Here is a 24,117-nt window from a genome sequence, read left to right as displayed (position 1 = left end):
GACGGGGATGGGGAAGAGGATACAAGCAAGGGCACAGGGACCTCAGTGGGGATGGGGTGGGCCTGAAGGTGCTGTGGGTCTGATGCTCTTGGGCTGTTTTTGAAGACAGCAACCCTGCCTGGCTGCTGTAATTGTTGTATGCTTCCCTCTTCTGGGGGAAAACCTAGGATGTCTATGAGTTTTTCAGCTCACTCACTTCCGCATTGCATCAGCACACTGATGCCATGGGCTACAAGGATGCTGAGAGTTGGACTTGTGAGCACCTCTGATTGTTGAAAGCCTGATAGACATTTTGAAGAAAAGTGACCCCCCCCCCAACCCTGACCCCTCACCAGTCACCCCAGTGACTAATCAGAATATCATGACTCTTCTACTCCTTGTGCTCAGGCTTATTTACTCCTGACTTTGTGCTCAAGGATCACTCCTGGAAGAGCTCAGAGCATCCTAGATAGTGCCAGGGGTAGAATCTGGGTCAGCCTCATGCAGACCATGTATTACCCCCTAAACCTGATGATGATTCTTCAGCTGCCATCCCTTTGTTTCCGGCATGGGGAACGTCTTTGAAATTGGGTTAGTTTTGAGATGTAAAATTTAGCCTGTGAGTTCAGGTTGGCTGTTTTGCACTGGCTTTGTTACTTCTTTATGGATAAACCAGAAAGTCCTTGGCTGGCTTCTCTTGGCTGTTTTAGACAAGCTGCTGCCAGGAGACGAAGGCGCCCTCCGGCTCCACCTGCTGCATTACTGCGAGGCATGCACTGCACCACAGATGCCGGAGTTTACGCTCTACGCCTTCCACAGTGCATACCGGAAACTCCCTTGGCGGGAACTGTACCCGGACCCAGTGCTCATGGAGGCCTTCTTTAAGGTAAGGCCCTTTTCCCGCCTGCTTCAGACCATGGTCTCTTGTGCTCTTCTTGCTGGGCCTGGGCACAGTCTGAGTCCAGGTGGCCCTGCTGGACCTCGCAGCAAGCACTTGATTGTGCTTCAGAAGACTAGGAAATTAGTGTTGGAAAATGTACACTGGGGAAGGATATCAGACATTCTCTGACTAAAACTCAATCATGAACAACTTTTTAACAGTGATTCAGTTGAAGAATTTATTTTTAAAAAAAGAAGGTAACTCTCACAGACCAGCTTTAGGACCCAGGAACTGCTGCTGTCTGTAAAGTGGAGCCCCTGGTCTTCAGTGACATTGGGAGGGAGCACCTTGTTTAGTTACTTTGCGGGTTCAGTCTTGGTATTTCTATAATTGAGTGTTTTTGTGGGTTGCCATTATTCAAACTCCTTCCTGTTAAAATATTCTATTAAAGTAAAATGCAAATTGTCCTGAACTCAAGTCATTTGCTTCTTTAAGTGGTTAGGCAGGGGAATAATTAGATCGAAGGAGATTGGAGTACATTGTAACAGCCCATGAGGCATCATAATTATATAAAGTCTGTAAATGAGCCGGAAAGGGCGTGCGTGTGTGCGTGTGCGTGTGTGTGCGTGTGCGTGTGTGTGTGTGTGTGTGTGTGTGTGTGTGTGTGTCTTCGCAGCTGGAAATGCAGACTCAGAATGGAGCTTATGCACATGCCTGTATGAGGCATCATAATTATATAAAGTCTGTGAAAGAGAGAGAGAGAGAGAGAAAGAAAGAGAGAGAGAGTGTGTGTGTGTGTGCGTGTGAGTGTGCGTGCGCGTGTGTGCGCATGTGTGTGTTCGTTCATGGGACCATATTGAGGTACAGGGGATCGAACACAAGTTGGCTGCATTCAAGGCAAATGCCCTACTTGCTGCACCATGAGCCGGAAAGAGGTGTGTGTGTGTGTGTGTGTGTGTGTGTGTGTTCGTGTGTTCATGTGTTCGTTCATGGGACCATATTGAGGTACTGGGGATTGAACACAAGTTGGCTGCATTCAAGGCAAACGCCCTACTTGCTGCACCATTGCTCCAGCCCCAAGCTGTTTTTAAAAAAGGTTTATTGAGCATGGTTCAGATACATTTTTGAGGTGCCTAACAAACTTAATTCAAAGCTGTGATGGTCATCTGTGCCCTTCCAGGTGGAACGGGGTAGCCCCAAGAGTTGCTTCTTGTTTCTGGGCTCCATCCTGTGTGAGGTCAACTGGGTCAGCGTGCTCTTTGACGCCTGGGATCCTAGGCCCCAGCCTGAGACCCGGAGCATGGTTGTCTCCCTCCTTTTCATGATGGTTCTCTTGGCCAAGGAAGATGAACTAATTGAACAGACGGTAAGTTTGGGGCCCGTGACTGACTCAGCAGGGCCCCGTCATCTGCTGAGAAATTACCCTCACTCCATGGTCCCCCAAGGCTCCTCTCAGGATGGAAGGACTTCTCTTGGTGAATGGCCAGGCCCTTCACTACATGCCCGCTTTTCTCAGCTCATTGATCATCTAATTCCTGATGATGAAGAAACAGTTTGGCTCCCAGAATCAATCTTCTTTAATATATTGTTAATTGCTAGTTCTGCTACCAGACTAGAAAGTTCCTTGGAAAATTGAGTTCTGAATATTATTTAGGAGTCACAGTGTTATTGTGTTTGTGCCAACTGTGTTTTGGCTTTTTCTTCATTGGTGCTCAGCCATTTTTGGACATTTGAATAGTCCTGTGCTTTTATTCTTGGCCCTCTCTGTGGTCACTTCACAGACAAGAGACTGGTTTCTGGGAAGTGGCAGTTCTGGAACTGAGGGAATGTGTTTTATCTTTAGGATTCGCCTCTCCTTAGTCTCCTTGGGCAGACAAGCTCTCTTTCATGGCATCTCGTGGACATGGCATCCTACCAGAGTGTACTAGGTTATTTCAGCAGCCACTACCAGCCATCCGTAGTTCTGGCAAATGAATCTTCCTCTGAATTCATCGTGAAGCTCCTGAAAGCATCTGCAGGCCTTTCTGTTGCTACTGATGGCCAAAAGCACATCGTAAGTCAGCAGTACTGTAAAACGCAGCATGTTGGGGATACGGTGTGTGTGTCAGAGGTGGTATACTTGCCTTCCACACAGAGTATCTGGGTTAGGTCTCTGACATTACAAAAAAGAAAATGGAAGCAGCATTTTTGGAACTCGCAGTGACTCTGAGGGCTGGGACACATGCTTTACATGTAGGAGCCCAGACTAAACAGTCAGTGTTCTTTGGGGGCTGGTGGTCTTGTAGGGTGCTACCAAGGATGATAGTTTTCTTGCTTTTTTTTTTTTTTTTTTTGGGTCACACCCAGCAGTGCTCAGAAATCACTTCTGGCAGGCTCGGGGGATATGGGATGCCAGGATTCGAACCACCGTCCTTCTGTATGCAAGGCTATCTATCTCTCTGGCCCCAGTTTTCTTCCTTTTATTAAAGAATTTTTTGTTGTTCTTTATTTGTTGTGACAGACATGGTTTAATTGCTCACACACTTGGTGTTGTTTATACCATTTTCATTGCAGGACTTTTGGAGAGTTATGTGTAAGATAAATCACATGTTGTGATTACCCCAGGCACCTTGTCTCTACCACAGGTAGACAGGTCTGATGCAGGTAGGGTAGCCACAAAGAATTAATAAACCATCCTAGTCAGGAAAAAGTCGTAGAGTCAGTCTGCGAGTCAGTTTGCATCTGTGGTATCTGTGCCAAAAGCCAGAACTGTTCTTTCTTTAGGTGATGCAGGGTGGAGTAAGATTCAGGTGGGCTTTTACATATCAAAGGACTAGGTGAAAAGGAAAGAGAAAATTCAGGGAATGCCTTTTATTAACCTTTTGGGTTAATAGGGGTCATCTTATTGTGCACCTCAGTTGTGCTCACACACACTTGGTTTCAGTGCGCCACAGAGCACGTATACTGTTGGGTTGGTGCTGGAACCACAGGTGGCAGGGACTCCTAGAATTGTGCTTGGCATATGAGATGGTGTCAGGACTTCAACTTTGGGCCTCATACTGTGTGACAAGTATCCTCCCTAAACATTCCTGCCCTGGGCCCCAGTGAACACTATTGAGCCCGGGACAGCCCTGCAGAGAGAAAGTTGGAGGATATGTCAGACTCAGATTTTGGCCTCTTTGGGTCTTTTGGTTTTGCTTTTCGTTGTCTATGGTGCACATTTACAAGAGCTCAGAATAATTAAAGGTGGACAGTCACTGTTGGTTGAGTGACCCTTAAGGCTGCTGGTAGCAGAATATTAGGACAGGCAGGAGCATGGGTCTGAGATCTGGCAAGGTTGTTCTAACAAGCACAACGTCTTGGGGAAAGTTCTTAGCCTTGGATTAGAGTGTAGATAATGTTGCTAGTTTAGGGGAAGGGAAGGGTGTCATGGGATCTGGAGTGAGTGTCACTATGTCATTACAGGTGTGCCTCTCCTAGACAGAGACTGTAACCTCACTGGCTCCAATAGCCCCACTTCTGGGCCCACTTGCCAGGACAGGCAGCTCGGTGCTGTGCTTTGGGTAATTTCAGCTCACCTTCCATGAACACTTCAGATCAGCTTTCTCTTTCCCTTTGTCAGGATGCAGTTCCCAAGTGCCAGGCCTTCATCCATCAGATGGTGCAGTTCCTGAGCACCCTAGAACAGAGTGGGAAGGTCACCCTGGCAGTGCTGGAGCAGGAGCTGTCTAAGCTGCTTGATGACATCATGGGCTTTAACCCACCCAGTAAGTGCCACTGCCCAGAGGGTTGGATTCACCAGGACATGGGATTCTCATCACGTGTGAGATTGAGCAACAGTAGGCAAAGGGCAGAAGCCTATGGTGGCAGGGCCCGGGGATGAATAGGGGGTGCTCAGAGGCAAATGGGACTAAGGCTGGCCAGTGCGCTGACTGAGCTAAGGGATGCTGCCCTGAAATGGCATCCTAGATGTTGTAACTTTTTAACTGTGGAGTGCTTCAGTCATCTAGAGCTTTTTCCAGGAACTTTGCACAGAGGCTCCAGGCATCCTCTTCTGCTGAAGATAGTGGGCACTGAGAGTGTAGGAACTAAAGATTAGACTGAGCAGTGAGGTAGCAGAAGAGCTCAGCAGTAAGGAGATGAGTGAGATGAAGAACCGTCAGGGTTTTCCAAGAGCTGAGGCCTAGTCAGGAAAGCTTTGTTGAACCTTAAATGGGAGGTGGGAGGATCAGAACCCCTAAACTGCCTAAGAGGGGTACTTAGAGACAATCCCAGGCAAAACCCCACAGGAAGCAGCTGTCCTGTAAGGAGTATGAGAGGAAATACAATGGCATGTTTGGCCTGGGTGTTAGTCAAGTATTCCGGTGGAAAGGAAAAAGATGCCTCCATAAACATGTCTAAGTATGAGCTGACCTGTGTGGGAGTTTAAGGCATTAGATCATACTACCTAGACTGTTGTTGCTTTAAATTCTTCTACTTGTGTCTTCCTTAAACTCATTGCGGGTTGACGGTGGGGCCAAACCTAGAAAACCCATCTTCAGCTCAGAGTTCCAAGGAGTAGGAACTCACAGTAAAGTAGAAAGTCAAATTGTAGAAGACACAGGAGATAACGGACCTCAGGCACTTCAGCAGAGTCAGAGTCTCCGGATTGGACCAATACCCTTTTCATTTTTTGTTTTCTGTTCATTCTCTCTCTCTCTCTCTCTCTCTCTCTCTCTCTCTCTCTCTCTCTCTCTCTCTCTCTCTCTCTCTCTCTCTCTCTCTCTCTCTCTCTCTCTCTCTCTCTCTCTCTCCTCTCTTTCTCTCTCTCTCTTCCCCCCTCCCTCTCTCTCTCTCTCTCCCTCCTTTCCCATTCCTATTTTACTCCCTAGAACATAGCTTAGAGCTTAGGGCTCATGTGTAGTCCACATGGTTTCCAGCTATCACTGGGCATGTCCTGGGGGACTGAATCCTGTAGGGTGTGACCCCTTGAAGGTTCCTGAGCCACCTCAGGCTGGTTCTGCTGGCCTGTCTTCACATAGTGCAAGTAGCTCTGTAGGAGCCCCTTTACCCCTCCCAATAAACAAGTACTATAATTATTTGAATAATTATTAAGTAAACTAAAATTTGTTTTTAGTTTTGAGTATTGTGGGTTTTTTTCTTTTTTGCTTTTTCGGCCACACCCGGTAATGCTCAGGGGTTACTCCTGGCTATGCACTCAGAAATCACTCCTGGCTTGGGGACCATATAGGACGCTGGGGAATCAAACCAGTCTGGCCTAGGCTAGCATGCACAAGGCAGATGCCTTACCGATTGTGCCACCACTCCGGCCCCTAATTTTGAGTGTTTGTACAAAAAGTATTTTTAATATATATGATTGAGAAGTTTGGCCATCTACATAGTGTGTAAAGGATTATAGACATATACAGACTTAAGAACTAAGTTCTAGAAAAATTTAAACTCAAAAGTATTTTATAATTAATTAAAATAATTTAGTCAAGTAGGCTTACTTAGTTAAATATCAAGTAAATTTGATCTACTCGGAGGAGAAAATTAGTAAGCTTGAAATAGCCAAATCTTGAGGATGCAGCCCCAAGAGACAGAGAATGTAAAGGCAGATCACGGGGACTAGAGGACAGCTGAGGAAGTTTCTCCTGTGCTGATTGGGTCACCAGAATTACCAGGGAAGTAGAGATTCAGAATTGGAGGCAAGCAGTAGCCAGAGACTGAGAATCTTCTAGGCCTTATAAAGTCCGTAGAGTCAATACATTTACCAAATTATCAGGCTAGATAAATGTATATATAGTGATAGGATTGCAGTGTTTTTAAAAGGGCACTTGTAGCTAGGAAGGAGAGACAGATCATCCACTAAGCACTGCGTTTATTCTGCTGTTTGACTTTTTGGTAGCAATAAAGGAAGTTGTAAAACAGTGGAACAGCAGCTTCATTGCTGGAAGGAAGTGACTTATAACCTGAAATTGTAAACTGAGAGAAACAGTCCAGGATGCAGAGGAAATAGAGATTTACATTGAAAACTCACCATGTCTCAGTGAAAACTTAAAGAAACTACCAAGGCAGTATTTTAGGAGGCAGTGAAATGACCACAAGTTAAAGTTGCGAGAAAGAAAAATAAGCAGAAAAAGTGATTAAAAAAAAGATAAAACAAAAATTGCACATACAAAACTATAATAATCATGCATTTAGGGGTTTAAAAGGCAAAGCTTAAATTACAAGAATTTAAATATATAGAAGTTAAGAAAGATGACTGAAAAAGTACTCTTTTTTATTTAAAGAAAATGCATCTCATAGTTGCATAGTTGATCATAAATGCATTTGTGTCCAAATAAGTGAAAGCAAAGTACTGAAAAAAAAAGTAATGAAAAATTAAATGGAAGTGAATAAAGAAAAAGTACAGTAGTAAGTACATTTGTGAAAATTACCATGCAGTTTTCTTGGAAAACCAGTTTGTTCCCTTTTTTTGTGCCTTATCATCTCTTTGCCTCTTCATGTTTGATCAATATTATCAGCACCCATTTTTCTCATTAGACAATCAGAGAAATGAGTATTGCTCTGCAGAGCTTTTCAAAGAATTTCCCATGTTTTTTCTTTAGTGATGAATCATAGCTTTCAATCCTCGACACCCTCCTGGGGTATCAGCAGCTGTGATGGGTGAGGAGGTGTTCTAGTCACTTCAGCAAATGGTGGCTGTCTGCTGAGGGGCTGGTTTTCCTGCACATGGTTTTAAGAACATGAAAAGTCAACACCAGCTGGACCTTGCTACTCCTCTTTGTGAGGATCTCAGGGTCATTCCAGGACTTGTCTTACACTAGACCTGTAGGATCTGCTTGATGAGCAGACAGGGTCGAAGCTCTGATCACCCCAATCCTGTGCTTGTCACCATGAGGCAGCTGGACTGAGTGTGAGTCTCTGTTCCTTTCCAGACGCCGACAGCCAGAGCCGCCACATGGCCCTCAGCAGCCTCTTTATGGAAGTGCTCATGATGCTGAATCATGCCACCTTTCCGACGGCTGAGTTCCTCCGGGGCAGCATCCGGACGTGGATCGGGCAGAAGGTGCACGGGCTGGTGGTGCTGCCTCTGCTCACTGCGGCCTGCCAGAGCTTGGCTTCCGTCCGCCACATGGCTGAGACCACCGAAGCCTGTGTTATGGCCTATTTCAGAGAAGGTGAGGCATTGGGAATGTTCTATGTCCTGGGCTGTTCTATGTGGGGGAAGATCAGACCTTCCAGAATCTTCCCTTACATTTAGAGAAACAGCTTTGTTTCTCTAAGTGCTATCTATGACTGTTTCCTTTTTATAAAGACCCTATGGTCAGCATGGAAATTGGTGGAAATTGGTTCAGGTGACTGAATGAGGACTCATTTGTTCCCATTGATGAGATCCAAAGAGCCCTTTGTGATAGGCTGAACCTGCAGTTCATGGGTCTGATCAGAAGTGCTGTCTGGGAGGATCTGTAAAAAATCCATTATTATGTTCCCTGGTTTGGCCACTGATGAAGATGCATTTTCATAGATGTCTGTTCATTGTTCATTTTTTTTTTTTTTTTGGTTTTTGGGCCACACCTTGTGGTGCTCAGGGGTTACTCCTGGCTGTCTGCTCAGAAATAGCTCCTGGCAGGCACGGGGGACCATATGGGACACCGGGATTCGAACCAACCACCTTTGGTCCTGGATCGGCTGCTTGCAAGGCAAACGCCCCTGTGCTATCTCTCCAGGCCCTGTTCATTGTTCATTATATCCCCCTTTACCCCAATCTTCTTTCTGTTCTGATTTTTTCAAACCTTGATTGTTTTGTGATGACCAGATACTGTGCACACAGGGTTGCTGTGTCCAGCCATCTTGCTGGTAGGGTTGCATTGGGGCATGCGGGGTGGTGCGGGGGATTGAACTTCATGGCCTCATGCCTGTAAGACAGGTACTCTACCCCTGCCAGCCAGGCCCATTATTACACATCTCGAACTGCCACACACCACCCCTTTGTTTTTCACACGGTTCCCTACTCTGCACTTGGGCTCTGGCAACCATCTGGTCTGGTCAATAACGGTGTCTCCAGACAGTTCTCAGCATGGTATCTAGGTACACTGTCATGGTCACAGAGCACAGAGCAGGGAGCAGATAGGGAACCAGAGCAGGCACACCAGGAAGTGCCCATTCCCTGCCCTTTTTGACCCACCCCTGAGCAGTCCCTTTTCCCATAGAAAGTGCAGTGCAGGTCACCACATCAGTGCAGCTTTATTTCCTCCCAAGGTAATGAGTGTTAAGGAAGTGCGCCCCCCACCCCCCGAAGAAATACCTCAAGGTACTTCTGCTTCACACTCATCCATGTTAGTAACATTAAAATTTTTTTTCACTTCTGAAGCATTTTCAAGGATTTCTATAACGATATGCATCAAGCTAAGCTTTGATCTGTAAAAATACTTCTGATGGCTAGAATAATAGCTTCTCTTGGGAAAGCATGCCCATTCATAGCATACTTAAATCTGATTTTAACTAGTGGCTCAATGGGCAGTGTGACTACCATGGTTTTCTTTTGTTTGCGTCACACTTGGCAATGTTCAGGGGTTATTTCTGCCAGTTATGGGGACCATACGGGGTGGCAGGAATTGAACCTGGGTTGGCTGCATGCAAGGCCAGCACCCTACTCACGGTACTATGTATTGTTCTGGCTTCTGCCATAGTGGGTTTTTTTTTTTTTTTGGGCCACACCCGGCGGTGCTCAGGGGTTACTCCTGGCTGTCTGCTCAGAAATAGCGCCTGGCAGGCTCGGGGGACCATATGGGACACCGGGATTCGAACCAACCACCTTTGGTCCTGGATCGGCTGCTTGCAAGGCAAACGCCGCTTTGCTATCTCTCCGGGCCCATGCCATAGTGGTTTTAATGACTGTCTGCTAGTGAGGAAGGTATTTAAGGATGACCAAGCTGCGTGTTCTTGGTATTAAGTTTAATATGAAACCATGTCAGGAAGGTGGTCACCTGCAAAACTGTGATTGTGATGCTGCTTTTGTCTGTGCTCTGCCCATAGGTTCCCTCCATCAGAATTTAGGCTGGGGCCCCATCCTGGTGTCGCTTCAAGTGCCTGAGCTCACTATGGAAGAATTCCTGCAGGAGTGCCTGAGCCTGGGCAGCTACCTGACTCTCTATGTTTACTTGCTTCAGTGTTTGAACAGTGAACAGACACTAAGGAACGAAATGAAAGTGCTGCTTCTCTTGAGCAAGTGGCTGGAGCAGGTGTACCCGAGGTAGGATGGTCTCCAGCATGTGCTCACTGTTCTTGGGTGACCGAATCTGGAAGTTCGGTGTGAGGCTTCCTGGAAGTGGACAGGGGCACTGTAGAAAGAATTTTCTCTTGCATGGGCTCCTTTTCTGAGCAGCTTTTTCCTTCTTAAAACAGCCTTTGGAAGCCCCAGGCTTTGGCTTCCTCATCAGTTAAGTTGAGGATCCCCATGTCTGCCCACTAGGGAGCAGCCTTGGGAGGGTTTTGTGAAAGAACAGAAGGTGCCTCCAGTATGAGTCGGGAACAGCGCTAAGGAAGTGGGAGCCTAATTCTCAAGCCCCTCAGCCTCCTCCTCGAAAGTACTATATGCCCCTGAATGAAAACTTGGCTGCAGACTGGGCGAAGTGGGAGTGAGTCCTAGATCCACCGTGACTTGCTCTTTCCATGACCCTCTGCAGCTCTGCACAGGAAGAGGCCAAGCTGTTTTTGTGGTGGCACCAAGTCCTGCAACTGTCCCTGGTCCAAGTGGAACAGAATGACCCAATTTTGACTGAATCTGTCATTCGAATCCTGCTGCTTCTGCAGAACCGGCAGAGCCTGGTGGCAGAGGAAAGGCTCAGCTCTGGGCTTCTGGGTGCCATTGGCTTGGGCCGGAAGTCACCCCTGTCCAGCAGGTAAGGAAGCAACTGCTGCCACTTCTGGCTCTGAACCTTCTGGGGTGATGCTCGGATCGATTCTTTTATCTTAGGAACTAGGATTCTCCCCTCCAAGCCTTCAAGCATAAAGGGAAAAGAGTCAAAGTTAGAGCAACATATTTTTAAAATCATGTTTCTTTCTTTCTTTTTTTTTTTTTAAATCTGTGGTATCTGGAAAGTGCTTTGTGTGTGTCATTGACATTGACCCTGGTTTGAACTGCCTGTACTATATATGGCCCCGAGCACAGAGCTAGGAGTAACTGTTGAGCCCTGCAACAACAGTTGAGTCAAATACCACAAAAGTTTTTTAAAAAATTATCAATTTTTAGGTTTAAAATATGTTCTTTGTAAGCAGACCACTCTATTGCTTTAGTTTGAGCTGTGAGCCCATATTGTACCATAGAGGTTAGAATATGGGCAGCCCAGACCACTTTATCAGGGCAGCCCAGGTCCCAGCCTGCCAGAATTGTGAAGCCAAATAATGCAAGTTAACCGATAATAAGAGTAAATAAAGAACAAGTCTAAGTTCTCGTTGCTAACAACTTCTAGGATATGATAGAATTTGCCGTGAGCCTCCCATTTTATTGCGTGATGCTTACTTGTGTCATGGTTTTCTTTGAAAGCCCCATGGATGTTGAAACCAGCATTCCCAGGCATTTTGCTATTGTCCTTCTGGAACAGCCTGTCCTGTTGTTGCAGCCTTGGGAACTGCCCTGTTCTTACCAGTCAACACCATTTTTCTTTTCTTCATTTCTAGGGGTGGGGTTTGGGCCACACCTGGCTGTGCTCCTGGTGCTGGGGATTGAATCTAGACCCTCATATACAAAACCTGCTCTCAGTTCTTGGAGCTATTTCTCTGGCCCTTAACATGATTTTTTTTTAATGGTAAAATTTGGCAGAACAGTTTGATTCACTTAAAGTTTAGTAAAATACGTACAACATGAAACTCATCCTGATAATATTTTTTTCATGTATAGCTTGGCAGCATGTACACACACACAGCTGGCATGGCTGATACTGTGTGCCCAGGCCATAAAGATGACCAGGGCCCATAAGCAGTGCCACCCATTTTCCCTTCTTCCCTGTGGCTCTGGCAACCACTCCCCAGCTTTTTCTCTTTGCATATCTCCTGTTCTGGAACTTGTCTTAATGGAACCACAGAATATATGGCTGTTTCTTTAATCTAGCATAAAGTCCCAAGACTTACATCAACACCCCATTTCTTTTCATGACTGGATAATATTCCGTTGTTGAGACAGACCTCATTTACCAATTGCTAAAACATCTGGATGGCTTCCTTCACTTGGTTCCTGTGACGAGTTTGTAAAACATATATAAGCTTTTGTTAGGAAACTGTTCTTTGGAGTCTGTGCCTGAGAGCAGATTTCTAGGTCATGGGGTTAACTTGAACTGCAAGCTCTTTTCTTCCATACCCGTAGGACTTTTCACATTCTTACCGGCAATGTCTGAGACTTCTAATTTTTCCTGTAGTGTTGCTAGGACTTTTTTTTTTTTTTTTTGAGGGGGCGGGGAAACTCCCTTTTGGTGCAGCTACATGTGGTTGGATATCACATCTGGCCACATGCAAGGCTCATGCTTCAGCCCTTTGAGCTCCCACTTTGGCTCTTTTCCAGTTTGTCTGACTTTGCATTGGTGGGCAGCTATAATAGATGTAAAACTATCTTCTTGATCATATTCAAGATTATTTTCAGAATGTTCTGATAGCAGAGGGCCTGGTGGTATATCTGCTGTGACGCCCTGTTTAACCCCAATGCTAACTCTGAGTCCTCTGCTTCATCTCTCTCACCCCAAGGTTTCGAGTAGTTGCCCGAGGTATGGCCACCTTCCTCTCCATTCAAGTACCTACTGAGGGTCAGATCCGCTTGAAACCCAGCTCTGAATTACACCTAACGCTGAAAGCCCAGCAGGTCAGTCAAAGGCTTGACCACACTCTGAGGGCCAGTCATGTCTCCTCAGCCCTACCCAGGTGGGAGGAAGGTGGCAGCTTGGTCTGTAGTCACATGCATGCGTTCATGTGCTGGAGTGTGCTATGCTTATGGGAAATGGCTCACTCAGATTCTAAAGGCACCTGCCTGCCTCTGCCAATGGAGCAGTGTCCCAGGCAAGTCAGGCTGGGAAAGAATTTGGTCCCAGTGAACATAATCAAACTCTGCCTTTCCCTTTCATGGGCCTGGTGCTGGCTGAGAGCAATGGAGGTTAACAGAGCTCTTACTCAGAACCAAGGAAATGGGTGAGCATGGAGGTTGCTCAGTCTGGTCAATATAGGAATAAGCTAACATGGACCAAAAAAATAAAACATTGACCTGAAAAAAAAAAGTCAGATACAAACAAAACAATCTAGACTCTACCTCTTGAACTAAAAGTGCAAAAGATATATGTTAATAGCCTCATTTTTGTGACTTGGTATGAATCAGGCAGGTCGGGTGCAGAGGTTTTGGTATAAAATGATGGCTGCATTATCAAGGGGTGTTCTGCATACCAGGCACTGCTCTGGGATGAACTGAAAGTTAATGAGTTTCAAGGCTCCTTTCATCTAACCATCCCAGTCGCCTAAGAGCATGGGGACTTGTATTATCTTGGTTTTGTGGGTGGGAAAATGGAGGCAGACAGGCTGCCACTTGTCCCAAATGATAGCCAGGGTGAATCGGGGTATTTCCTGGCCTGTCTGGCTGTAGCCTTCACCCCCACATCCCTCTGCAGTTCCTTCTAAATGCACAGACACTGTGCGCAGACGTGAGGAACAAGCAGTTAGCCCTGTGTCTGCAGGGCTTGTCCAGTCCCCACTGCTTATTTTGGTCTGCTGGGACCATTGCTTCTGGGACTCCTGATGTCTTGAGGAACTGGGGAGTCAGTGCATTCAGGATGCCCTGAGTTGCTCAGTGTTGCTTTGTGTCAACCCCGGGCATTTCCTGGCTCACTCTCCGAGCCCCCTTAGATCTAACGTGGAAGCTCCCACCATCCCATCCACACTGTGATCCACCAGTGATCACTCTCTAGTCCATGAAAGCTCACTACTCAGGGGGTTGAATTTTAGCCAAGAGGATGAAAAGGAGACACGGGTGCTGGCTAATGGAGGTGCTTTTTCTTTGGCTCCCCACTCCTAAAGGGAGTCCATCCATACGGTGGCTTGGTATTGAGCCCCCTTTGCACCCGAAGACTTCTTGCTTTCCTCAGTCCCCAGGGAGTTTATTTCCAGGCTGCCTTCACTTTCCTTGGGTGAGCTAAGCAAACACCCCCAATTGTAGCAATCCCCTCAATGGGGAGGATTGGGGGACCTCGTGGTGGGAGTCCCCCAGTGAGGAGGGAGAGTCAGCACCTCGTTTTGTAGGATACCCACCCACCGCCCCACTCTTTAGTAACTTTTTTCTCATCTTGTCTGTTTTCTCCTTAGCTGAGTCATTTTCTTCTCTTGGGGGGGGGGAGAATGAAATTAATAAGTTTCAAGGTATAAGGTATAACTTATAATTTACAAGGTGTAAGTCATCTTGTACTTCCTTGCCCAGTGGGGTGGCCAGGGAACTTGTCTGCGTAGTTTCTGTACTGTGGTTGGCGGAAGCTGGAGGCTGGGAGCTGTACTTCATGCTGGGCAGCTGCCCAGCCCTTGCTTACCTTCAGCGACCCTCTTGACGCTTTGCTAGAACTGCACTGTCCCGACATGGAACCTTCTGTTATCTGTGAGCAAATCTATTTCCTCTTAGGCAGTGCCCGTGACTTCCTGCTGAAGTCCTGGGCGAGGGAGTGGTAGGAGATGCAAGCAGGGAGGGACAGATCTTGAGGAGCAGGAGGAGATCACCAGGATAGGGTGGGGGCTGCCGGGTGATGAAAGCGACCAAAGCCAGGACTTCTTGATGTCTGGTTCCCAAATGGTGGCCAACCCGGCCCTGCCTTTGGGACTCCATGAGTCCAGCTGGGAGGGCTTCTAGGAGGTGTGTGCAGGACATGACAGTGGCTGACGCTGGAGGTCACCTGCTGGCCATCTGCGAAATTAACCCTCCTGTCTCCCGTGTCTTTTAGGCCCTAAGTGCCCTCGAGGCCCTGCCGTCAAGTAAACAGTACCTGGAATTTCAGGAGCAGATCTCCCAGGCCGCACAGTTCATAAAGCAGCCCGGCCACTGCCTTCAGGACGGAAAGAGCCTCCTGGCTCTGCTTGTAAACAGCCTCTACCCCGAAGTGCACTATTTGGACAACATCCGATAGTAGCATAGGCGCCTGAAAACCCCCAAATTTTCATGTTTACATGTTCAACACTGGAGCTGGGCTCACTTCACAGTCCCGGCAGAGCTGGGTGCGGCCTCCAGGGTGGAGGCAGGGCTGTGTTGCCGGGCCCTAGATATTTCTGTTTGTACATGTACAACGTGTATTCTCAGCACCTAGGGTCTTTCGGGGATGAGGGAACTGTCTGTCTCCTAAGCTGGGCATGGCACAGCCTTATCACATCCAGTGCAGCTCACAGGCTGCTCACACTTGCAACCCCAGTGTGGCTGGTTTGGGGGAGTCCCACCGTGGCTCCTCTTTCACTTTACACTCGAAACCTCACTGCTCTGGGAATTATGGCAAACCCTCACCCTTTCCCTCACTGGTGAGCCATCGAAGTCAAAGGAGATTTGGAAGTTCCTGCAGGAACAGCTTGGAGTGATGGTCACTCCAAGCTTGGACAAACTGCGCTGTCCCTCAGAGGGAGGGGGGGTGCTGAGTCTCGGGGAGTCACTTTCTGAGGTGTGGTCCCTTGATCCTCACACCCCTGGCCTGGCAGAGGGAAGGCTCTTTTGTGTTTCCATTAGCTGTGTGGCCACTTGGTGACATTGCTACCTGCCTGCCCAGGGGTGCCCTGAGAGTGTCAAGTTTCCATCAGTGGTTTGGTTGGAGAGTAGAGGCAAGGCCAGCTTGCTTCCGGGACATTTTTTTGTATGTGTGTGTGTTTCAGCCTCTGCACAGAATGAAGACGCCACCTCTTGATCCAGTTGGGGTTTCCCTTTGAAAATGCTGCAGTCAGTCACCAAGCAATGATAGGAACTAGATTCTGTCCCGTTTTTGCCTCTTCACTCCATAGTGCAGCTTGGAGGAAGTTCGTAAACCTGTTGAGACCTGGTCTGTGGAACATGGGTCAGGCAGAGTTGAGGTGTCTTCTCAGCAACCCCACCTCTGGAGGACCCACAGCCACCCTTTCCTCCTCAGCCTACCACTTGGCCTTGCTCTCTTGCCATCGGCTCACTCTTCTTTCTTTCTGGAGTCAGTAGTTTAACTCCTGGCATCATATTTAGCATTCTTTGGTCTCACAGTGGATTTTGCTTCTACAGCTGGCCTAATGCTCTGGTGTTGATTGTAAATTGTCCCCCAGAAAAATGACCTGCACACGTCTAACTGGTCACTGAGTTTAGGAGATGGGGATATGCTATGGTTCAGTTCTGTGTCTCCCTTCCAGAATCCTTTCTGACTGCTGCTTCCAACATTTGGAAGCTTGACGAAGCTGCTGCTGCTTTTTTTTTTTTTTTTTAAAGCTTCCTGAGTTGGATGGAAAGATTCTATCCCACAGACATGCCCAGATAAAGGTCATCTCTGTTCCTCTGTTCCTTAGGCTCCAGCCCTCCTCATTACAGTGGCCTGTCCGGAGGGGAGTGACTTGGCTCAGAGCTCCTTGGTGGTGTTTCCTTCTCCGCTTCTGAGCTGTCTGCCCCCCTCCAGGATGGGGGCAGCTCTGAGACACGGTGGGCAGCCTGCTAGGCTGGGCTGGCATTCAAGAATTCCCGCCAGGAAGTATTCCGTGTGCCGTTTTGTTTGAGAAGGTTGTAATAATTGGTATCCTAGAATGTGAAAAATGGACAGTGTACATTTTAAATAAAATTATGAGTAATTGTTCATTTTGAAGGTTTGTAATATTCATAATATTCTTGGCTTGTAAAGATGACTAAAAAAATAAAATCAATCTGGTTGTAGCTGCTAAGAACCTTTTTTAGGGCTCTCCCTTCAAATATATTCTTAAGTTTGTAAAGGTATCTCAGTGGTTAAAACCAGTGCAGATTTTCCTGGTGATGTCACCTAAGTGAATTGGTCTGTAACAGGATTATCAAAGATGATCAGTAAAAGTGCTTCCTTTTTGCTCTGTCTCTCACTGACCGTGGAAAGGTTCCCTCACTATGGGAACATCAAGAGTCACAGCCTTCCACGTTGTGGCCAGGATGTCACTGAGGATGTCCACACCTGCCCAGTCAACCAGTAGGACCCTGAAGCCCTTGTGTTTCCCCTCCAATACAACCGTTCTATGGGATTCTCTAGGGCTTCACTGTGGGGCTCACTATGAGCACTATCTGGTTGTACCCTTTCTCCTGTTTGGGCTAGATCAGTGGTCGGCAACCTTTTTTTTTTTTTTCAACTGAGCCAAATCTCGCCAAAACCACGATTGAAATTTATTTTGAGAGCCACACAGGGCACGTACTGACAGAGGCTAGGATCAGAGTCCTGACTCCTGCAGTGACCGCCCGCCACACAGAAGAGCCAAATTAAAAGTGTAAAGAGCCGCATGTTGCCGATCAGTGGGCTAGATGAAGCCCCACTAGATGGATTAATGGCATGTGGGGCTGTTGTTTGCCATATTTCCTGTTTCTTCAGACAGGCTCTGGGCTTAGTGCACGGAGGAGGCTGAGTGAGTTTTAGAGGTGGCATCATCAGAATCACCTCCTTGCTTCCTATTCCTTGGGAACAGGCTTGTGCTCACAGGGTTGGTCTCCCACAGCACAGGGACCCCATGTATCAAGTAGGGACCAGATTTGTAGACAAATGGACCGGGGCTGCAGACCGCAAGTGGCCATGTGCTTTAGTTCAGACAATATCCAGTGTTTCCTCTGTACCCCCCTGGCACCATGCCCTGCCTCATGTCAAGCAAATACCACCAGGATCTGGAAGGCACAGATGTCAAAGTCCTACCAGGTTGGTGCCTCAATGGTACTCCAAGACATGGCTCTATTCTAGCTCTGGGATCAGTTTGTTGGTTAAGTCACACCAGCACCGTCCCTCTATCTACTGTCCTTTGCAGGGCCTGAGTTCACTGAGTCTGGGGGAGACCCATGCAGAAAGGGAATACCCCTTTCCCCACCAAGAATCCACCAAGTGCCACCCTTTCATTGCTGCATTCATGCTGCACAGCACAGCCCAACTGCTGCCTTTGGAATGAAAGCCACTCTTTGCTGCCCATAGGATATTAAATTTTTGTTTTGTTTTGTTTTGGGCCATACCCATTTGATGCTCAGGGGTTACTCCTGGCTAAGCGCTCAGAAATCCCACCTGGCTTGGGGGGACCATATGGGACGCCAACGCCGGGGGGGATCGAACCGAGGTCCTTCCTTGGCTAGCGCTTGCAAGGCAGACACCTTACCTCTAGCGCCACCTCACCGGCCCCAGGATATTAAATTCTAAAGTGAATGTGATGTAGCAAGCAAATAGTGGAGAATCAAAGTCCTTAGGGACATCGAGGACTCATTCCCACCTCTCACTGGCAGGGACTTGCACTACCCTCCACCTTCCTCTTGCCTTTGCTCCCTAGGGCAGGTAGTTCTGGCCCCAGAAGACAAGCTCACTATCCCTTAAGTAATGACTGAGAAAGGACCAAGACTCAAGCAAGGAGAATGTTATCACAAGGAGATGTGGGATGGGTGGCAGACAGCCTGCCTGTGGATGCTGGCTGATGGGTCTTATAGACAGAGCCATACTCTCCCAAGAGGCAGGGATTGGCCCATCACACACAGAAAAGTAGCCACTGGCTCTTGCTTTACTGATGATGCTTTGGTGGCAGCAGTGCTGTGCAGGCTGTTCTAGCACAGTAAACTACCACCAGGCTGTCAAGTTCCTGCGTTCTCATGGCTCTCGGAGGAGCTCTCGTTCCTGCCTGCCCACCTTTGCCCTTCCTCCCAGCATCTGACCTTACCACCTGCTCATTGAGACCTTTACAGGCCAGAATCCCAGTGTCTGCTTGCTTCTCTTTCCACTCCCCTGCCTACCACAGGGAAAGTGCTTGTGTTTTTTGAAGCATAAAGAACATGCAAGGACAGAAGAACACCAGAGCCCAAAATTGGCACTAAAGATGGTGAGAGACGGTCTCCTTACCTGTGCCATGCCTGACTTGCATGGGCTGAGCAGTGGCACTCAGTCTCACACACACTTGGATGACACTGATTTTTACCTGCTCAGCCAGTGGCAAGTTGAGCCTCCAGACCTCAGGATCTGACCATGAGGCTCTCCCTCTGTGAAGTTCCATAACATTGCTATAACACTTTGCCTTACACACCAGGAGAGGGAGTCTGCCATCATTTTCCTGCTCACTTCACTCATCCTTTAAGTAAGCAGAATGGAGCTTATTTTGCTGGAATTAAGCATTTTTGTTTTAAGCAAAAGCATCTGCTGGCATGTGTAAGTATCTGAATCAGTGGGGCAGTAGCTCTGGCTTGCATCTTTGTTCTGGTCTTTGAAGGTATTCCTACATTTTAGAGGTGTGATAGAAAATGAGACCCAAGTTTTCTTTGGTCTGGGTCTTGGTTCCTCATGGTAATGACCTGAAAGAAAGGAAAATTACTCTTTTTTGGGATTATGACATCACTAAAAGGGCGCTCTCCTTTTTTTTTTTTTTTTTTTGCCTCTTTTGGGGCCACACCCAGTGACGCTCAGGGGTTACTCCTGACTATGCGCTCAGAAATTGCTCCTGGCTTGGGGGACCATATGGGACACCATGAGATTGAACCATGGTCTGTCCTAGGTTAGCATGTGCAAGGCGAACACCCTACCACTTGCACCATTGCTCTGGCTCCTCTAAAAATGCTCTTAATCATAATTTTTTTCTTTTATTTGTAGTATTTTAATTTTATTTGGGGAACATACCCAGCAATGTTCAGGGATCACTCAGACTAGGGGGACCATATGTGATTCTGGGGATAAAACCCAATTTGGCTATGTGCAAGGCAAGCACCCTACCTACTGTATCATCTGTAGTTTTTATTTTATTTTTTATATGCTGTAGAAAAAAGTCTTAAAAAGAAACAAATCTCATGACGTTTCTCATTGAATACTGGAAGTCACCTTTATTTTTCTTTCAGTGGCTGAAAATCACTCAGGCGGCAAGAAATACTTATGAAGTGTCAATCTTTTCTTTCCTCTACATCTAATGCATCTTTCCAAACCACTTTATTTTTCTGACCAAATGTGTACTAGTTACATCCTATTCATTGAATATACGAGTACTCAGAATAATGAGAAACAGGAAGAAATGAGCATTAGTTAAGTCAACTTAGACAAAGAAACTTGATTCTAGTTTAATTTACACGTGGCTGACACATCCCATTTTTGGCAAGTTGCTTGATTGATCCTTTCATGCAGACGTCACAGTAAGAAAAATGTGAAACTAGAAAGTTCATCACGGGTAAACTATTCTGTGACATTTCTCTGGTCTAGAGGCCTCTAGTTTAAAGAAAATTATAGTACAGTGGATAAGGTTCTTGCCTTAGAAGAGTCAGGTGTAACCCCTGAGCATCGCTATTTGTCCCTCACACCAAAACCATAACAAGCAAGCAAGCAAAGAGAACCTTGGGGCCGGAGAGATAGCATGGAGGTAGGGCCTTGCATGTAGAAGGACAGTGGTTCGAATCCTGGCATCCCATATGGTCTCCCGAGCCTGCCAGGAGTGGTTTCTGAGCGTAGAGCCAGAAGTAACCCCTGAGCACTGCCGGTTGTGACCCCCCCAAAGGAAAAAAAGAGAACCGAAACTTGTAGGTGAGGGTGGTTAAGAACTAGCATAGATGTACTGGAGAGCATGGGGGTTAAGGCACATTGCTTGCATGCAGCCAACCCCATATGGTTAGTTCCCTGTGCACAGACCTAGGAAAAAGCCCAGAGCACTGCTGGTGTGACTCAACACCCCCCCCCCAACACCAAAAAAATTCTAGCACATGAAACCTGGGGAGCCTGAGAGGTCTGGAAATCCTCTTAGGGTCTGTAATGGAATTGAAACCTTGGGGGGAACACAGGAAGCTGTTCAGTCTCCCATTAGCTTAGTGTGGGGCTTGAGAGGAAGAGGAAGGAACAAGCTAGATAGGGTGCTGTTCTGTTCTGGAAGCCCCTGCAGAATCAGGTCTGGGGACTTTGACACATACCCATGGGCCACATCTTCAGTAAATGATGGACAATGCCTGCACTGTGTGTTTGAGGTTGCTCTCAGCTGGGGCTCCTGTCCAACCCCTCCCGGGTCTGAACCCTGTAGGTGGGGTGTATCTCCTCACTTCAGTTGGCTTTGGCTTCCTTATCCAGCCTGAACTGTGGGTTGGAAGGTGGTTTACAAGCCGTTTGTTCCCCTCCCATGCAGAAATGCACTGCAAGAAATGCTGCTGGAAAGTGGCTCATGGGGAGATTCAGTAAAAGCCCCACCTTGGAAGGTGAAGAATCGAGTCTGCCTCCAAGAAAGCCTGAACCCCAAGATAGCCTAGAGCTCCAGAGATAACCTGAGTCAGGTCCACCATCTTTCTGAATAATCCCATATTCATATTCATGGAAGGCCCCTGAGAATCTGGTCGAGGGTCCTCAGAGCGCAGATCTCAGAGACCCCAATTCTTCCAGATAAGAAGTGGGACTGTTCTGAAGGCCCTGGAGTTAAGGAGGGCGGGTGGTGATTTGGGCCAGTAAACCTGGACAAGAGCAGGAGGTCCAGACTTATCAGCCTACCACTCTCTTTTCCAAAAAGAGACTAAGCAACCCTCTAGAATTCTACTACCTTGATGTGAACAAAGTGTCCCCCAGGTCTGTCCATGCCCATCTTGCTAACAAACCAGATGCAGGAATTCCCCATGTTGGGAAAGGCTATTTCAGCATTTCTCTTTTTCTCCACCCTATAAGCCTATTTCATTAGAGATGAGGCATCACTGGGAAAGTGTGTCCCCGGGAGTGAGCAGTTCACTGTTCATGTTATCCCCGTGCAGGTCCCCCAAACAGGGCCCTCACTGACCTGTGGCCAGCATAGACCTTCTGCGTGGTGGGACACACAACCATGTTCTCTCTGTCTGGGGAACTGCCTCAGCTCTCAGCATAAATACGCAGCATACAGATCACATCACCTCTTCTGGTGACTGAAGCAGCCTCTGAGGTCTTACAAGAGACGTCACCCCATATCCTTCATGATGTTCCTGGTGACTCAGGACTCACTGTGGAGTGCTCCTGAGCCCCCGCTGAGAGGAGAGGCTAAGACCAGCCCCTTTAACTTGTATCTGCTCACATGCCCTGGTGGGTCCTGTCACCCTCCCCAGTTGTCCTGCTAAAGGTGCTGAGGAAAGGAGTCCTGGTCACCCACAGCTCTGTGTCTACTTGGGAATCTGCTTTGACCTTTAGGCCATCTCCCTAGACAAGCATCGGCAAGTGCCCACGTGGACTCTCGGAACCACTCTCTCTCTGTCTCTCTCTTTCTTTGTCTGGGGAAGTTCAGGAGGGAAGGAAACTTGTCCTCACACATGTCCAGGGCTCACCCTGCAGCATTTCCTCCTGCCCTGTCCCTGAGCCCCACACAGATCTTTCCCTTCTTCCAAGCACCAACAAACCTAGGCTCCTATCAAGGGGCACATGTGAAGGCTGCACCCCACTCAGGCTGAAGGGGTGAAATGTTGGTGCTCTTGACACTGTTCATCTGAATAGGAAGAAAGTGATGATGCTGGGGGATGTGGGGGGTGTTGTCAGAGCTGAGACTGCTTTGCCTTCCAGCTTTCCAGATGTGAGGACAGAAGTTTCCAGATGCTTTGAGATGATAAGTTTCCTTTACCCAGAACTGGGGTTGTACAGAGCAACCAGAGGGGTGAGAGCGGTCAGAGTGTGGCCAGGGCTGAGGCCTCTGCCTGCTGCTGGGTGTCCAGGAAGGGATATTCCAGGAAACACAGACTTGTCCAACTGTAGCCCAGGGCTTGATGTCTGGAACCTTCTCTTCTCAGTGAGGCTGGGGACTGGGAACATTCCATCCAGGAACTCTCTGCATGTTCCCCAGGGCAGCTCTGCAAGGTAGTGCCTGCAGGCTCCCCCACATCACAGACACTTATGTACTTCCTAGAGGCTCTTGCTTTGGGGTAGGGGGTATGTTGGTGTCAGTGTTCCACAGCAGATGACCCTGGTCACCTTGCCAGAAGATGACAGTCCCACCTGCTTTACTGTGGAGTTCTGGTCAAGAAAGGAGAGGTACTTTTCTGGAAGTTTCCTGCTAAAACTCACTTGTGCAGGCTCATACCTATGCACATGTGCGTACACACACACACACACACACACACACACACACACACATTGCACACTCTCAAACTGTTGTCCCTGGTGACAGGTCATGGGAATCCAGGAGGAGGGACCTGATCCCCTGAGGGTCTGATGCATCCCTGTTGGGCCTGGCCTCAGTCTGGTTTTGCCCCTGGGGCATAAGCAAGCAGTGCCAGTGGCAAGGTGCCTCTCATGGTGAGCACACAGCTGCCTGGGGCCTCTGGGAACTCATGTGGCTCAAATTCTCATAGCTGGACTCCTGGGCCTGAGGCCTGTGGGGGAGGAGAAAAGTCAGATAAATACCTGATATATGAGGAGGTCCCTGTATCCTGAATCTCACCCCAGTGATGGGTAAGGAAAGATGAGACAGTAAGGGATTAGGGGAATGGGGTGGCTTCCACAGGGCCCCCAGATGGAATAAAGGTGCCTTGCAGCAGAGCCTGAGGTGACATATATCACTTTCAGGTGACATATCCCAGAGATCTCAACGCCATCTATCAAGGGCTGCAATTGCTATCCTGGGGCTGGGGAGATGGGCTGAAGTGCTAGCTAGAGCACTAACCTGATGAGTTTGATCAAACCTAGGTTTGATCCCCAGCATCATGTGACCTGAGTACTGCCTGAGTACTGACTGAGTACTGAGTACCTGGTGGACCCTAGCTAGCAGTACTGGGGGACTCCAAATATAAAACCTTGTCCCTGAGGTCCAAATCCCCAATCCCCAGCTGCCTTCCTCTAGGTCCTTGTAATATATACCCACACCACTATGTCCCTAATATTTCCCTGGTCTCCACCACTTCTTTCTGCATGTCATTTCAGGATTGAAGTTTATCCTCCTGGCCTCCTGGTTCCCTCCCTGCCTCAGACTGCTTCTACCCCATCACTCCTGCCCCTACCCAGCCTGGCTCAGTGACCTCCTGTGAGGACCCCAGCCTCCTTGCTGGCCAGCCTCTGCTGACCACTCTGGAGGGCTCCAAATAAAGTGGACTCCAGCCACTGCCACTGTGGCCTTTCCTGACTCCTGTCCCAGCTCCTGCAGGCATTTTTGGATGCTATCACCACACAGCCACCACACAGCCTCTCTCCTTCACT

At 47.9% G+C, this 24,117-nt stretch overlaps 2 protein-coding genes across 2 annotated transcripts in view; one reads left to right on the top strand and one right to left on the bottom strand.

The window, feature by feature from the left end:
* The window catches only part of EPG5 (ectopic P-granules 5 autophagy tethering factor), a 99,354-nt gene extending 83,960 nt beyond the window's left edge, over positions 1 to 15,394 (top strand). The window contains exons 36-44 of the mRNA XM_049782439.1: positions 690 to 865; positions 2,040 to 2,225; positions 2,703 to 2,912; positions 4,461 to 4,605; positions 7,759 to 8,001; positions 9,860 to 10,076; positions 10,510 to 10,725; positions 12,560 to 12,674; positions 14,782 to 15,394. Coding sequence (XP_049638396.1) covers positions 690 to 865; positions 2,040 to 2,225; positions 2,703 to 2,912; positions 4,461 to 4,605; positions 7,759 to 8,001; positions 9,860 to 10,076; positions 10,510 to 10,725; positions 12,560 to 12,674; positions 14,782 to 14,964 — 1,691 coding nt within the window. The 3' untranslated portion in view covers positions 14,965 to 15,394. The remainder of the gene's footprint in view (positions 1 to 689; positions 866 to 2,039; positions 2,226 to 2,702; positions 2,913 to 4,460; positions 4,606 to 7,758; positions 8,002 to 9,859; positions 10,077 to 10,509; positions 10,726 to 12,559; positions 12,675 to 14,781) is intronic.
* A 7,821-nt stretch (positions 15,395 to 23,215) lies between these two features.
* Positions 23,216 to 24,117, bottom strand: part of SIGLEC15 (sialic acid binding Ig like lectin 15) — a 41,223-nt gene continuing 40,321 nt past the window's right edge. Inside the window, exon 8 of the mRNA XM_049781689.1 lies at positions 23,216 to 23,297. Coding sequence (XP_049637646.1) covers positions 23,216 to 23,297 — 82 coding nt within the window. The remainder of the gene's footprint in view (positions 23,298 to 24,117) is intronic.

Source organism: Suncus etruscus, chromosome 10, assembly GCF_024139225.1.
Source record: "Suncus etruscus isolate mSunEtr1 chromosome 10, mSunEtr1.pri.cur, whole genome shotgun sequence".
NCBI classification, from domain to species: domain Eukaryota; kingdom Metazoa; phylum Chordata; class Mammalia; order Eulipotyphla; family Soricidae; genus Suncus; species Suncus etruscus.
The sequence above is the reverse complement of the archived record's forward strand: the minus strand, read 5'-3'. Positions and strand labels throughout refer to the sequence as shown.